The following is a 16,038-nucleotide window of genomic DNA, read 5'->3' as shown; positions in this document are numbered from 1 at the left end:
ACGCACATGCACTCACACACACATACAAATACATGCACACAGAGGCGCTTGCTGGCTGATACGTGCAGGAGGCAGACACAGCCCATTGACATAGGGCCCCTGCACAGGCGCGTGCAAGCTGTGCAGGTAGAACACACGTACAGGGCTATCCGTAAGGCACAAAAGACACATAGACCCACACCCAAGGCACACGTGGACTCACAGGGCCGGGCATGGACCCAGGGGACACCCACAGGGTCAGACATAGACCTGAGCCAAGGCTTAGGCAGATTCAGATAAAGGCATCTGTTGTCCCCCAGGGGATGTTTGGCAATGTCTGGAGACCCTTCTGATCATCACCACTGGGGGCAGGGAGTTTGCTACTGGCACATGGTGGGTGGAGGATATGAACCATCCTACAACATATGGGACAGCCCCTCACAGCAAGGAATTATCTGGCCCCAAATATCCATAGGGCTGAGGTTGAGAAACCTTGGCCTAGAGGCAAAGACGCACATATCCACTGTCCATAATTCTGTCCACAGTCACGAGGCTCAAACACGTAAAAAAGACCCATTCACAACAGTCCCCCAGACCTGGGTGAAGAGCTGCTCAGGCGCCAACATCCACAGAAATACATGCGTAGATGCAGACACCCACGTGCTCAGACACGCACCCACACATGCAGACCCATGTGGACGCACACCCACACGGATACACACATCACCGTGCGGAGGCCACCTGGCTCAGTGACAGCGCGAGCCCAAGGTCTGTGTGTAAACACAGAGCTGTCTGCCCATGTGATCACATGGTGCGGGCATCACAGACTGGGCAGGACAGCCAAACCAGGTTCCACTCAGTTCCATTGGGTTCTTGAACAGTCCCTGTACTCCTGCTCCCGGCCAGGCCCTGATCTAGGCAATGGGGATACGGAGAGGAGACTGAGTTTCTTTTGAGGAGCAACTAGTTGGCGACTTTATGATTTTGAGCTTTCCCTCACTCAGTCAACAAGGACTGACATCCCGTTGCACCTGTGTCTGGATAGGTCCGGAAATGAGGCATCTACTGAAGCCGGAAATGAGGCATCTGGTAATGAGGCATCTGTAGATGCTAGAAACGAGGCATTTACCCTGTTCTCACTGGACCCCTGGCCTGAGGTCTGAGCTTTGTCTGGACAGGATCAGGTTGGGACTGAAAAGGAAAGAGTGAGCAATGATTATGCACCAACCACATGGGACGGGGTTGGCAGGTATGGGCCAGGCGCTCCATATGTGTTCTCGCTTTAATCATCACAAAAACTTTGCAAAGGACTTGAACAGAGGGTAAATGATATACCCCTGTGTTCACACAGGCCATGCAGGGTTTAGGGATTTGAGTTTCGGTCGGACCGAGTCCAAAGTGCAGCCTTTCTGTTGCTCACACTGCTTCCCTGAAAATACTCAGGGGTTAGGCTGGAGGACAGAGTTCTTGGAGTTCTTTTTCTCTGTCTACTTGGGGAACATCCCACTGACGCTGGGCTTTAGTTTACTCTGCTGGTGAGCAGAAGTGAAGACATCTAGGGTGAGAATGTCCAGCCTCTCCCTTTGCCAATACTCTTCCTTTTCCCTTAAGTTGGGCTGGTCCTGCCTCAGGCTCCTTCCCCCTCTTGGAGCAAGTGCACCCACCCCACACCACCTTTCTTCCAACAACCTGATTATCTCAGGCTTCCCGAGTGAGCCTGGACCCCCGGCGACAGGGGTCTGGTGAAAAGCCTGCCACCGAGAAAGGGAGAGGTCCGAGCCTCAGAGCTACAGGCAGACAGGCTCCTGCCCAGCCCACCAGCTCCCCTGCCTTGCGTCCCTCCCTGTTTCCACAGCCTGCCCCCAACGATTTCCTCTCTTCTCAGTCACTCGCTGCCTAGTGATCCATGGGTTTTAAATTATAACTGGGACCCAGGAAACGCGTTCCTAAGTACAATATTCATGGGCTGGGCTGACACTTTTAATTAAGGTGATTTACACTGAATTATCCTTGGAAATAAAGAAATGGTGTGCTGCCCGGGAATAAACCATCATCACCAGCCGCCTTTGTAAGTTACACTTCGTTTTAATCTATTTGGGGAATTGTTTATCTAGTTCATTACCCAACCAAACACCGAGGCCGGCCTTAAATAAGGCTTAAGTGGGGGTGTGGGCATGGCCGTCTCCATACCCTGCCTCTCTAGAGTCACCCAGCCTCCCTGTGGCTCCTCTCAGCACTTTGAAAGCACTGACCAGAGAGGGGGCTTCCCATCTTAGATGCCAGATCTCAAAGTGACTTTAGAAGCCTCCCAGGAAAGGTCCCGAGGCTCAGGCCTCACCAAGCCACGCCTCACTTGCAGCTGCAGGCCATCTCTCCATGTCTAGGGCTCTTTTCTTTCTCTGGATGGAAACTCCTGCCTGGGGGCCCCAGAGAAGTCTGGGGGTCACTCCCCACCACCCTCCAATCTTCAGCCCCCACCCCCAGAGTGTTGTTGCCTGCCGGTCTGTCTGCACACATCCAATCTCTACCCCATCACCATCCCAGAGACATCTGAGGCTTAGCATGCCCAGAGTCCTCTCCGTTGTCTCCTCCTTTCATCAGAAACTTGCTTCTCTGCCATCAACACCTTTCTGGTCACCCAGGTCAGAAAGTTCTTCCTAGTAAGTACCCTGTGGGTAATCACCTAAGTTCTCTTGCTTCGTCCTCCACCAGTCTCTCAGCATTCCGTCTTCTCCGATCCCAAAGCCACTGCCATTGTCCCAGGTCAGTGGGTCAGCTCATTATCTGTCCCTTGGACCCTTGGCCAACCTCCTCACTTGCCTCCCTGCCTCTACCCCCAGTTCACGCTCCACACCGGCCTCCAGAGCTCTTCTCCCACACTAATGCAAGTTGGTCAAGTTTCCTGTGGCTCACCAATATTCTGACTCCCCCACTACCTCCAGGACAACCCTCCAGGCCCACAGACTGTCCTTACTGTAACTTTGCTCTCCTTGCTCTACCTCGCTGAGTCCTGGGGTCTGTTTGTGCTCCTGGGCGGGACTGAGAAAGGGGAGGCTGGTCTGAAGGAGGGTGTGCGCGCACAGCCTGATCTCAGATGTGAAAGTACTTTGAAAAGTAGATGTGCTTTGCCAACAGGAGTTCCGACTCTTCTTCCTGTAGGCATCTGTGTGCCCGCGTACCTGTGGGAATGAGCATATGTGTGTGAGCATATCTATGTGTGCTGGAACGTGGGGGTGTATGGGTGCCTGTATGTCATAGACATGTTTGCCTGTGTCTGTGGGAACTAGCCAGCCCTAGTTTGGGAGCTGGGAGGTCCCTGCTTCTCTGTGTGAGTCCTCAGGTGGGTCTGAAATAGTGGCTTCCTGGGGGGTGGGGGAGCGGTTGCTAGGGGGGAAGTTTGCTGCTCTGTGCTGTTGGGCAAAGGGAGGCAGAGGGCACAACACCAGGCCCATCCTGAAGAACTTCTGGGGGAACAGCCATTTGGCCGGGACAGGGGATGGACAGGCACCCTGCAGTGGCATCCACAGACTCAGCAGCCCACTACGCCTTCGGAGGGGTGGGAGAGCAGAGGCAAAGGCAGGGTAAGAGAAGGAAGTGGGAAGTTGGAGGGAAGAGGAGAAAGGAGGACAGCAGGGAGAAGGGAGCATGGAGTGGAAGGGAAAGGAGAGGACTGGAGAGCTGGAGAGGAAGGCTCTGGCCACATACCAGGGATGGGGGATGCCCTCCTTCCACCCGTGCCCAGGCACAGTCAAGCTCTGCCCTCCCACAGGACTCAGTTTCCCCATCTGCGAAATGGCTGGTCAAAGGTCACATTCAGCTCAGGGAGCCGGTGACAGGGAGAGAGGAGGGAGGAGTCTTAGGAGCCCAGGTGCCACATCTTTTCCCCACTTCTCTGCTCTCCTCCAGCCTCCCAAAGAGAGGGCAGGGGCGGGGCAAGGGCAGCCAAGGCTGGGGCCCTCCCCGCGCGCTACCCGCGCTCCGCGGCGCCCTCAGCCCGGAGGGAGCTGACACACTCCTTGGGAATTTATCACGCACCCAATTACAATGTTAATTGGCAAGTTCCTGAAATCAATTAATTCGCAAATTTTTTCCAATTAAAAATCCAGATAAATCACGAGGGCGGTGGCGGCCGGTCCAGCCTGCAGTCCGGTGGGCGCAGCGGCCGCAGGGAGGGGAGGGCGGGAGAGGGGAGGGGAGGGGGCGGCGGGCGCGGCTGCCCTTGAACGCCTTTGCCGGCCGGTCGGACTGTCAGCGCGCCGGGCGCGGCGGGGCCGAGACAGATAAAACCATCGACCCGTCGCCGCCAGCGCTTCGGCTTTATCGATCCGACGGGAATTTCACTTGCTGTGCAGATCCCGCTGTCCGGCTGTCAGACACCGGGTGGAGGGGGGGCGTGCCAGGGGTTAGGGGGTGCTGGGCTGGGCCTGGACGTGAGGGGCACGGAAGTGGGGGACGCAAGACACAGCCGTGAGGGGCGGAGCCGATGTGGGGGCTCTGGGTGGGGGAAACAGACGTGGGGGTAAGGCAGTGGAAGTAGGGGGTGCCCCAAGAAAATATGGGGGGGGGGGGGGGTTGGTGCAGGATCCTGGCTGAGGGGCACTTCTGTGAGTAGATGTGGATGCCCTGGGCAGTGCAGGGGTGGAGCCACAGGGAGTAGGCTGTTCTGTGGCCCCCCACTGAGGAGGCAGAAAGAGAACTTAGGCCCCCATTTTCCAGATTCTTAGGGATCCACAGCTTTTACAGAGGGCCACAGGTCCCTCCACACACCTCTGCCTCTATTCTCCCTTCTTACTGAGGGGAAGTCCTCTACAGGAAGCAAATCACCCAGGAGCCTTCCCAGACAGCCAAGGTGTAGAACTCAACCCAGTGGAAAGGTATTTCTTTCCCCACTGTGCCCCTTTTAGGCTGGTCCCAGGTGTGTGTGTGGGGGGGGGACGGGGGAGGTCAGGGGTGTCTGTGTATGCCAGGAGCAGTTAAGAGCATGGCACTACAGTCCAGTGCTTGGATTTGAATCTTATCGTTACCACTTGATGGGCTGTGCAACCTTAGAGAAGTCACTTAGCCCTTCTGTTCCTCAGTTTCCCCATCTGTAAAATGGAATTAATAATTTTTAATTACCTATCCTAGAGAGTTGTGAAGATTAAATACATCAGTGCAATGTAGAGAACTTGGCATGTAGTGAGTGTTCAAACAGGGTTATTATTTTTATCATTTCTATAGTCTCCTATGCTAGTTTTAAGTATTCTCACAAATTCTTTGATAGTCCTCCTGTCAAGACATAGAGCTGATAGAGTTTAATTCTCTCTTGAGTGGGGCCTGGACTTGGTGACTTGTTTCTAATGGAGAGAATGGAATACACTGGAAGCAATAGCATATGACTTCTGAGACTGGACCGTATAAGGCATTGTGGCTTCCTCCTGAGTCTCTGGGATCACTTCCTCTGCGGGAAGTCAGCAGCCATGTCAGAGGGAAACTCAAGCCGTCCCATGGAGAGACCCATGTGTGGATGAACCATCTGGAAATGGCTCCCGAAGTCACTGGCAGACCTTCGGATGACTGCAGGCTTGCTCACGTCCTAACTGCAGCCTCACGAGAGACTGAGCCAGAAGACACAACTACCCAACCGAGCTGTTCCTGAACTGATAGTCCACAGACACTGTGGATAATAAATGTTTGTTGTTTCAAGCCACTGGGTTTGAGGGTAATTTGTAACACAGCAACAGATATCTAATACTTCTTCCTTCAAAATTCAGTTCAGGCCGCCCCTCCCATAGGAGGTCTTCTCTCCTCCACGCTTTCTCCGTACCCCACGGTTCTTCCCATAGAACAGCCTCTACCCCTCCCTGTTTCTCTGGCCCTGCTCCCCTTACTCTCATGCAATGAGAGAGACGGACTAGTTCCGGCTTACCTCTGGGTCTCCTGCACCCATCAAGGGGGATTAGGTGAGACGGCAGAAGGAAGATCAGTCAAGTCTGATGACTTGGACTGAAGAAGGGGTGGGATGGGGGGGGGTTGGGAATGGTGGGGCAGGCTGTTCCCCTCTGGGTGACGTATCTTCCAGAGTGGGCGGCAATGGCCAACGTCTCCTCTCCCACGTGCTCTCCTATAATATGACCTTGCCACTCCCCCATCAAAAGGTGGGGTGTATGTCTGCTCCCCTTCAGTCTGGCTGGGCGGATTCTGCCTTGACCAACAGGGAACAGTGGAAGGGGCGTTAGGTGACTTTTGAGGCCAGGTTGTAAAAGGGGATCCAGCTTCCATCTCGTGGACTGGAACATTTGCTTTAGCGCCCTAAGCTGCCCTGTATGGAGTCCAACTACCCGGAGGTTGCCAGGCTATGAGCAGGCCCAGGCCACGTGGGGAAGACAAGTGGAGGTGCCTGGGTCATAGCTCCAGCTGAGGTCCCAGCTGATAGCCGAAATCCGTCACCAGACATGTGAATGAAGAGGGCTCCAGACGATCCTAGCTCCCAGCCATTGAGTCTTCCCAGCTGGGGCCCCAGACATCGTGGAGCAACACAAGTCATCCCCTCTGCACTCTGTCTGAATTCCTGAACCCACAGATTCCATGAGTATAAGGAAATGGTTGCTTTAAGTTACTAAGATTTGGGGTAATTTGTTACACCCCTGCTCTGTCCCTTTGATAACCCGGCTTATCTATAGGGCGCCCCCTGGTCCTTCAGACCGGGAGAAGGGAGAGAGGATGGAGAGGTTGGGGGAGGACACACGCCTGAGCCCATTCTTGACTGTCACCTTTCTGACCTTGAGATTCACCGAGAAGGTAGTGCCTACGCCCCTGGATGTCAGCACCAGGCCACATGGCTGGTCAGGCCTCCAGGCCCTGTCCCTGCTTCTGCTACCCTACCCTGAGGCTTAGCATGGCAGGGCAAGGCCCATGGCTGTGGCTCATCCCTTTCCAGCTCCTTTTGTGCCCTTTTGAGGTTGAGGCCTAAAGAGCGGTCACCCTCTTCCCATCCCCAAAAATACAGCAAGGAGGGAAAGACACCACCATTTGCCTGGAGGGTCCGAGGACTGAAAGCAGAGTAGAGGAGAGTAATAGGAGGGCCTTGCCTTCTACCTAGAGGCTGGGGACTGGGCCAGGCAGCTGTTCCCGGGACCCGATGTCTACAACCCAGAGTGGAATCATCTGGCAGGCAGGCTCCCCCAGTTGCTGGCTTACCTGGCAGGCAGCTGGGCCAGCTGTTCCAGTTCTTGTTCCATATGCTCCTGCAGCTCACTGGGCCTTAGCAGCACCTGGCAGATGGGGCAGATAGGGGCCTGGCTGTCAAACAACGCTGCTGCCTTTTTCTTACCTGGGGAGGGAAGAAGAAGAGACAGACGGATAAGCTAGGCTAGTCTGTGGACGGAAACCCAGTGTCCCAATCCTCCAGCCCAAGCCTGCTGCCTCCTAGGGCTTCCTGGCCCTGGAGGAGGGTTGAGCCTGAGGGTCTCAGAGACCATGACCATTCAGTCTTCTTTGTGGCTCATGGCCATGAATGTCATCTCCTTAACCAGCTGCCCCTCTGGGAAATCTATCAGGACACGATCAATGTTCTGTGCAATCAAAGCTGGATCACTCCATTTCATACAGGTTAGGGAAGGTCTTGGTGTAATCATACTATCACCCAGAATATCCAGTGCCCCCTCTGTCTCTCCTTTCCTCACTGCCTTCATATTCTCCAAATCTGGAGAAGGAAGAAAAGAAGGAGAGAGGGGATTCATTCCTGCAGTCAATCAACAAACACTGTCTGAGGGCCGGTCTTCTCTGAACCAGCCACGGGGCAGTGGGGCCACAGAATATAATCAGATCTATTCCCTGCCCTTGAGGCCCTCACAGTCAAGTGGGAACGACCAGAAAGGACTCATGTGACTTCTGGCGTAGCGTTCTCTCCCAGTTCCTCACTTTCCCAGGATTCTGCCCACAGGCTCTCCTTTCCCTATTCTGCACGCTGAATGATCTTCTTCCTTCTTACAGCCCTAACTCCCATCTGTGCCTTGCAGACTCCAGAATCAGTGTTTCTGCTCTAGATCCTCCCCTGGTTCTCTCAGCCTCTCTATCCAAACGCCTAATGGGCTTCAATGCCTGGACGTTCCCCCAAGAATCTGAAAGTCAATGATCCAAAAACAAGTCCCTCAGCTTCTTTACCCCTTGCAAAACTGCTCCCCTTCAGCAGGGCTCATCTTAGTTAATGACACCAGCACTCGCCTTGTCACCCAAGCCAGGAAACTTTGCCTCCCCCAAGGCCCCTTCCCTTGCCTTTCTGTCCCTCCTACGTTCATTTAACCACCAGGTCCTGTCCATTCTGCTTCTTCAGAATTCCTGGAATCTATAGTCTTTCTGTTTGGCTCTTACTACCTCTTACGTGGATAAACTCATTGGCCTCTTGTAAGCCTAACAGATTCTGGATTTCTTCCTCCAAAATAACCTTCAAATTGTATGCGAATACAAGTGGGTATTGTGCTGGCTTATGCAGGCTTGGGGGCCAGCTGGGAGCCTGCGCTCTGTCCCCACTGTGTCCCAACTCTGTCACTATTTCTGTTGCCGATGGAGACCAGAGCACACTATTCTAGGAAGGAGGCTGAACTTGCCTAGCGCATGCCTCTTGGGGAGCCTAAACCCTCTCCCTGTCACTCTCACCACCCAGTGCTCTTCTGCCCTCTGCTTAAGGCATGGGGTTAGAGCAGGCCTATTCATCCAGAAACATTCTTGCTATCCATGTAAATGCCAACTGTGGAAAGAGTACTTCAGCTTTAGCCAAGATCTTTCTTCCTGCTTCTTCTTCCCGCTGTTGCCCAGAGAGGGTCAAAATTAGCTTTCAGAGAGATAAAGGTCATGCCAGTAATGACCAAGGTGGTTGAGTTGGGTTGCCAGATTAAATAGAAGACGCTCAATTACAGGGCACCTGGGTGGCTCAGTGGGTTAAAGCCTCTGCCTTTGGCGCACGCAGGTCATGATCTTGGGGTCCTGGGATCGAGCCCCGCATCAGGCTCTCTGCTCGGCGGGGGGCCTGCTTCCCCTGTCTCAGCCTGCCTCTCTACTTGTGATCTCTGTCTGTCGAATAAATAAATAAAGTTTAAAAAAAAAAGATACTCAATTACATTTGAATTTCAGGTAAACAATAAATACTTTTTTTTAGTATAAGTACATCCCAAATACTGCATGGCATATACTGATACTAAAAGTTACTCATTGTTTTTCCAAAAATCAAATTTACCTAGAGGTCATATATTTTTATTTGCTAACTCTAGCAACCCCATGCCTGAAGGAGCTTCCAGTTTAGGCTGAGCACAGGAACTTCGCTTTGAGGTTGAGTACGGTCCCAGCTCTCCTGGATGCCCAGACTGAGTCATCTCAGAGCTCAAAGAAAGCAGTAGTTCATTCTGGGTGTGTGTTTTGAGGAGTGAAAAAAGAAAAGTCTTAACAGAAGAAATGAAATATAAGTTGCTCCTTAGAAGTGTTTCAGGCAGAGAATGGAAACGAATGAGTTGTGAGTTTCCTGTGGGCAGTGGTCATTTCTTATCCAACTTGATATTTACAGACAATTGAAAACAGACCTGACGTTGACTAGATGTGCAGTAATGAAGCAAAGGAGAGGAAAAGAGGAAGGGAAAGGCTGTAGGAAAAAGAGCGGATCATCCTAGAAGCCAGATGACTTTTTGCAGAGCTGGGAGGTCCACTGTGGAGGCTTGGCATATGCAGGGTTGGGTAGGTGTGGCTCTAGTCTGTGTGGTTAAGTCTCTGAGGAGGGGAAGGAGCCCTATTGATCATGTGCCTTGCTGGTGAAGCCTCAGATGCTCAGAGGACAGCTGGAAGGCAGTTCTGAGTCGAAGAAGCAGATGTGGCCTGGTCTGGAAGATGGGAGATGAGGATTCTAGTCTCAGCTCTGCCTTGAACTTCATTCGGCCTGAGAATCTCAGAGGTGAGTGAGACCCTAGAAGTTCTGCAGGCCCATTACCTTTGTTTTACAGGTGGGGAAACCAAGGCTCTAACTGGATAGTGACCCCTGTACTCAGCTCATGATCTCTACACTTCTTTCACTTATTCACTTAGCAAACATTTATGAAACAATTATTTTACTTCAGGGGTTATTCTAGGAGAAACTGGAGTTCAGAGATAAATAAAACACATGCTTGGCCTGAAGGAGATCACAAAATAAGAGGAAAGCTGAAGAAGGGTCAGTGGGTCCAGTCAGTGCCACCCAGCCAGGGCTGAGGGAGGTGGGAACGGGTGCTCCACGGTGGAGGCTGGAGGGGCCAGAGGGTGGCTGGGAGAGTCCAGGGGGAGGCAGCGCCTGATGGAAAGCATGAGGGGTGAATCAGGGAGAACTGACAAGGCTTTTGAAATGGATCATTGAAGCAAGGCCTGGGGCAGAACTGGGGGAAATGGTAAGGGAGGAGACTGACAAAGGGGAGGATCCAGGGCATGGGGTCTGAGCTGAGGTGGAAATATCAGGGTTTCTGCCCCTTTAAGCCTAGGCCACCAACTCTGGCTCCTAGGGATTCCTAGAGCCCAGAGTTTTCCCTCCAGGGTTGGGACCAAGAATCAGCAGTCCTATATAGTTGTTCTTAGTTCATCTGCTTTGCTGACACAGAGATCTACTTTTCTGAGCTTGGCCTCGGTTTCCCCATCAGGACAATGGGCCCTCTTCCTGGTTCCAGCTTTAGGAATAGCGTTGACAGTGATCCGCCGAGGGACCCTGAAGCCTATGCCCTCCATCCCACCCCCCATTTTCTCAGGGGTTAGAGTGGCAGGTGTCAGCCTGGCCATGGGCCCCCTGCTTCCCCTCCCCCGCTGTGTTCCCTATAATTTTATATTGAGACCTGTGGTCATGACGTGGGTTTTACTGCACTAACGACATGGCCTGCCCAGGTTTAATGACAAAATCCATACTCTGGCCCTGGGCCTGCTCCTCCTTTGCATAATTCCCAGAATACAGCTCCCTGAAGCTTTTGACCTGGGCCATTACAGTGGCCGTAAAACGGGCCATAAAACCGCTGGGAATGGCCAAGAGGAGGGGGCTGTGGTCTTGCGGGGGGTGGGAATGAAGTCCTCAACCCCCTACTCTTCCTAGACCAGAGTAGGCATCCTGGCCCTTATCTCCCACAGTTCCCAGAATTATGAGACTCCTTCTCAGGCTGGAGAGACCTCTGGAAATCCCTAGTACAGCTGCCCATCTGATGTAGGAATCCCTTCTCCAACACCAACACCAGCATCACAGGCAGGCAGACCAAGCCCTCCAGAGGAAGGCTGTCAGAAGGCATCTGCTCCTTGAGCATCCCTCACTCCTGCCCCTGCCCTCCTCTCCACCCCCCCTCCCAGCTGGCCAGGCCCTTTGCCACAGGTGGGTCCAGGTCATGCTGGCCTAGGCTGAATTTTGTCCCTCTTCAGGAGGCCTAGCTCCACAGGGAGGTCAGGAGGCAGGCTGAGCAGCCTAGTGGGGAGACGCGGGAAGCATGAGGGGCTGGGGACAGGGACTGGGACGGGCTGTCAGTGCTAAAGATGATGAATGGGGGAGGTGAGGCGGGAGGCCCGGTGTTATCGGTGGCGGATGGCGGCGCGGGCGCTCGCCGCTCCTGTTAATCCCCGGGCGCTGCCTCAGCCCTTGCACTGATAACGAGGAAATGGGACTGACAACAATTTTTAGCTGAAAGATTCTTCACCAAAATGCCAGGCGGCCCGAGGTCTGACAGCGCCTGATTGAGTGTGTGAGTGTGTGGGGGGAACACCCGCGGCCCCCTCCCCTCCCATGCAAAGATGGATCGCTCATTCCGCCTCCCGTCCACATTCATTACCGCACCTCCCTCCCGCCCCCGCCCCGCGCGCCTGCCACCGCCACTTGCCCGCCTGCCGCAGGTATCCCCCGAAGCAGGAGGAGGGCAGTGAGCAGTGGGGCCCGACCCTGTCCTCAGCCTTCCGCAGGGCACCTCGAGCTCCAAGGGCCAGAGGCGATGACAGCGTCGATCTCCCTAGCTGTGTGGCCTCCATGAGGCCACCCCCTGCGCGTTCTGAGCTGCTTGGAACACCACCCCGCCGCAAACGGTGAGGCTCCACCGGAAGCGACCAGCCGCAGGCTGTGAAGCCGGATAGGCATGCGGAGGAGAGCTGAGCGCTCCCGCCAAGTAGCCTTTTCCTTGCCGGGGCCAGGCTCCAACCGGTCGCGCCCTGAAGCCTCGGAACCCGGCCTCGGGCACCTGGGGTCCCACATCAGCCCTCTGCTGCCCTCCTCTGTTGGGAAGTGCTGACCATTGGGAGCAGGAACTCCAGGGCCCCGCAAAGCCGCTCCTCCTCTGCCAACTTCCATAGTGAAGCTGGGCGCAGGACTGGACGCTGGGGGCTGGGGGCTCATTGGGAGGGAAAGCCCTCCCTTCCTAGGTCACTAACCCACATCCGACCCTGCGACGCCCCGCCCAGCGATGGCTTTTCTGGGTTGGCCTCTTTGGTTGTGTCCTACTTCTGTCACCTGTGGGTTCCATTCTTGGCTCTCTGTTCAAGCAGCAAGACCCGTCCTCACGATCTTTTCTCTTCAGACCTCAAGTCAGGGATTGACTGCCCAGGGTCTGATGTAAAAAGGTGGAAGGTTAAATAAGAGTGAGGGTACCACTAACGGGGCATGGCAACACAAGCTGGGCCTTTTAAGAGAATGTGTGTACAGGTGTGTGTTTGTGTATACAAACGTGTGTGCCCCACCCTCCCCTTCACCGAACCCCCAGGAGAAAGGCTTCCATTTCCTGGTGAGCAAGACACAGAGGAGCCTTCAAGCAGAATTCAACAGAGGTGTGTCTTACCAGCTGTGAGACCTTGGGCCAATCACCTAACAATACTGAGCTTTGGCTTTTCCCGTGCAAAACAGGTATAATAATATCTAACTCCCAGGACCTTGGTGAAGATTCCATTAAACCAGGGCTCGGTACAAAGTGATGAGTCATTATCATCTCTAGTATGCCGCTAGCACAGTTTGTTGCTTGTGCCTGTATCTGTCCCCTTCTGACATCAGCCTGGCCTTGCCCTGTATCTGGCTTTCTTCCCTGTCATGGTCAAGATTGTGTACCATTCCCTAGGTACCCTGGCCCTGGCCTCTCTGGCCTCCATGGAGGTCCTTCTTCCTATCCATCCATACCTATCTATCTGTTGATTGGTTTGCATGCCAGCGTATCCATCTGTCCATTCACCTAACCATTTATCCATTATCTGCATATTAATAAAAATAACATTTTATTGAGTGTTATTGTACGTTAGGCCGTAGGCTTAATGTTGTACCTATTTTATCCCATCTCATATCTTTACAACAGTCCTGTGATGTAGATATTATTGCAATCACACTGATGAGGAAAATGGGGTTCAGAACAATGAAGGACAGAGCTAGAAGGTTTTAGAGCAGGATTTCAGTTCAGGGCCGTCCGACTCCAAAGCTAGTGCTCCTAACCGCTGCATGATACCCAGCTACTTACCCACCTATCCACTCACCTACGCCATAATTCAGTAATAGTCAACCAATGTCAGTTGGATGCTGACAGTGAGCCTACTTTTGTACCCATGCCATGCAGTAATGAACAAGACAGGTATACTCTCTTCCCTCAAGGAGCTTGGGAACTGACTGCAGATAGGGACCTGAAACACACATCCCCAGAGTGGTTTTAGAAAAAGGGAAGTACTCCATGGGAGTGAATTAGCTGGCCTGGGAGGGGAATGCAATGATACTCGAGCAAAGGTGTGAGGGATGAGGGGGAACCAGCCAGGCAATGACTGTGGAGAAGTGATGTTCTAGGTACAAAACAGCATTCTGAAGGTCCGGAAGAGGAGAAGGACCAACTGAGGATCTGGAAAGTGTGCAGTGTGCCTGCAGCCGAGTGAGTGAGGGGTTGAGTGTTGAGACATAATGAGAGGTCAGATCCTGGACGGCTTTTTAATTACATTAAGGATTTTTTTTTTTTAACGTACAGGAGAGTTTTAAGCAGAAGAGAGACATATCAGGCTTGCATTTAAAAAGATCATTCTAACTGCAGAGTATGGTCTGACGGGGCGAAGTAGAGAGCGTAGGAAGGCTGCTTTGAAGGTGATCTCACTGACTCAGGTGGGATACAGTGGTGCCTTGCCGGAGGGCGATGGTGATGATGATGGTGTTGGTGATGGAGGTGAGCAGAAGGGGATGGGTTGGACATGGGGGGTAAAGGACTGAAAGGAGCCAAGGGTGATTCCAAGGTTTCTGGCTTGAGCAACAGGAGGACGAGCAGCTGGCTTGGTGAGGAAGCAAATGAGTTCAGTGTTGGATGTGGTGCTTAGTTTGAGGATGTCTTAGCAGACATCCATTTGAAAATGTTTTCCAGGTACTCTGTGGGAGCCAGAGCCAGAATGATAGAGCTGGAGATGCTGGCATAGAGGTAAGAGCTGAAATTACCAAGGCATTCTCTGTGCCAGGCACAACGTCTGGCATATGGTAAATAGTCAGTAAATATTTACAGAATGAATGAACCAGTTAATGAAGTTGAGCGTAGGTGAGATCGGCCAGGGAGCAAGTACACAGAAAGAAGAGGCTGGAACAGACCCTGAATAACTCCGACAGGTGGAGAAAGTTTAAGTCATCAAGGACCGAGAACCGTCAAGAGGAGGACGAAAACAAGAGTGATGTCATCAAAGCCAAGAAGGAAAGAGTGTCAAGGAGGGGGGTGTCATCGGTAGGGTCACATGCTGCTGAGAGGTCAAGATCGTAAGGCGTGAAAAGTGTCCCCTCCACCCATTATATCTACAATACAGCCGTCTACCCCCACTTCATCCATCCGTCACCATCCAGACCACCTAATTACTCATCCTGCCCCCTCTCACTCTTTCCCTTTCTCTGTCTCCTCCCTCCAGAAAACCATGATTGGCGCCTCTGTTGAGCATGGGACAGGAAGAGTTAACATGCTGACAGATGGCATTTTTTACCTTCAGTCAATATGAACAAGGCCCCAAGACTATGATTCCAAACATCTGGATTTCATCAATATGTGATCTGTCATCGTATATTGGCATTCCCCAGTCCCCGCGCCAGAGCAATGCGGCTGGTTTTATTAATACGTCAAATACATTATCCGTGTAATACACTTGTCTGGCTGGGGCCTCCCGCTGGGGCGGGGCGGCGGATTTGAATGTATGATGAATCAGTTTGCATTACATGTTCGTAAGTCATCATTTGTCAGGATTAATAGGCATCCCTGGTCGAGGAGGTGGGGGTAGGGCCGCCGGAGGAGAGCCGTGCATTTAGCGATGGCCCATATTTATCTGCCAGTACCCAGGGGTGCCCTGAAAACAACCATGTACCCTCCTGACCAGACCCTGGGGCCGCGGCTGGTGCTCAGGGGGAGGCTGACATTTTTAGCAGTTCCTGAGTCCCTCGGAACCACATAGGCCTATCTGTCTCTGCTTTGGGCTGGGCAAACATCCGAAGGGTATGGCCAGGGCCATTGGCACAAGCTGGCTAACTCTTACTCTCACTCTATGGGACTTGGAATTCCTTCTTCCAAGGAGACTTCCCCGACTCCCCAGACCATACCAGGTGGCTTCTCTGTGTTCCCCCAGCCTCTCGTGCCACCTCTAGTGACCCAGTGTTACCACTGCCTATTCTGTGTCTATCACCCTCTGTAGACTGGAAATTTCTCGAGGGCAAGGATTAACTTGTTTACAGCTGCAACTCCAGCATCTAGCAGAGGACATAGCCCCAAGTTAGAGAATAGTAATAGTAATAATAGAAATCAATAAATATTCTTGGAATGAACGAATGACTACATGACGGTTGACCTTGATAAATTACCCAAAGGACGCAGACGTTAGCTGGGAGATGTCGTGGGAGTTTTCTCTGACTTCTTGCCTCTGCCCTGACCCTTATCTAGGTCTGGTCTTCTAACCTACTATAAGTGCCTTGTCCTTAATTTGCTCCTCTTCCTTCCATGAGACGGTGCAGACCCCCTCACATAGCACCAGTTCCTTACATGTGGCCTTGATACACAGATATAATACACAGGTGACACATTCATGTTCGAATGCCGTCTTCCTTTCTCCCACCTCCGCCTACAAAAGCTCAGA

At 52.9% G+C, this 16,038-nt stretch overlaps 1 protein-coding gene across 4 annotated transcripts in view; it reads right to left on the bottom strand.

The window, feature by feature from the left end:
* RNF220 (ring finger protein 220) overlaps window positions 1-16,038 on the bottom strand; it is a 219,181-nt gene that overhangs the window by 27,891 nt on the left and 175,252 nt on the right. For all 4 annotated transcript variants that reach the window (XM_032877570.1, XM_032877572.1, XM_032877571.1 and 1 more), the window contains exon 2: window positions 7,159-7,291. In XM_032877570.1, the coding sequence (XP_032733461.1) occupies window positions 7,159-7,291 (133 nt within the window). The remainder of the gene's footprint in view (window positions 1-7,158; window positions 7,292-16,038) is intronic.

Source organism: Lontra canadensis, unplaced genomic scaffold (genome assembly GCF_010015895.1).
Source record: "Lontra canadensis isolate GAN:19392208 unplaced genomic scaffold, GSC_riverotter_1.0 scaffold60, whole genome shotgun sequence".
Taxonomy (NCBI): domain Eukaryota; kingdom Metazoa; phylum Chordata; class Mammalia; order Carnivora; family Mustelidae; genus Lontra; species Lontra canadensis.
The sequence above is the reverse complement of the archived record's forward strand: the minus strand, read 5'-3'. Positions and strand labels throughout refer to the sequence as shown.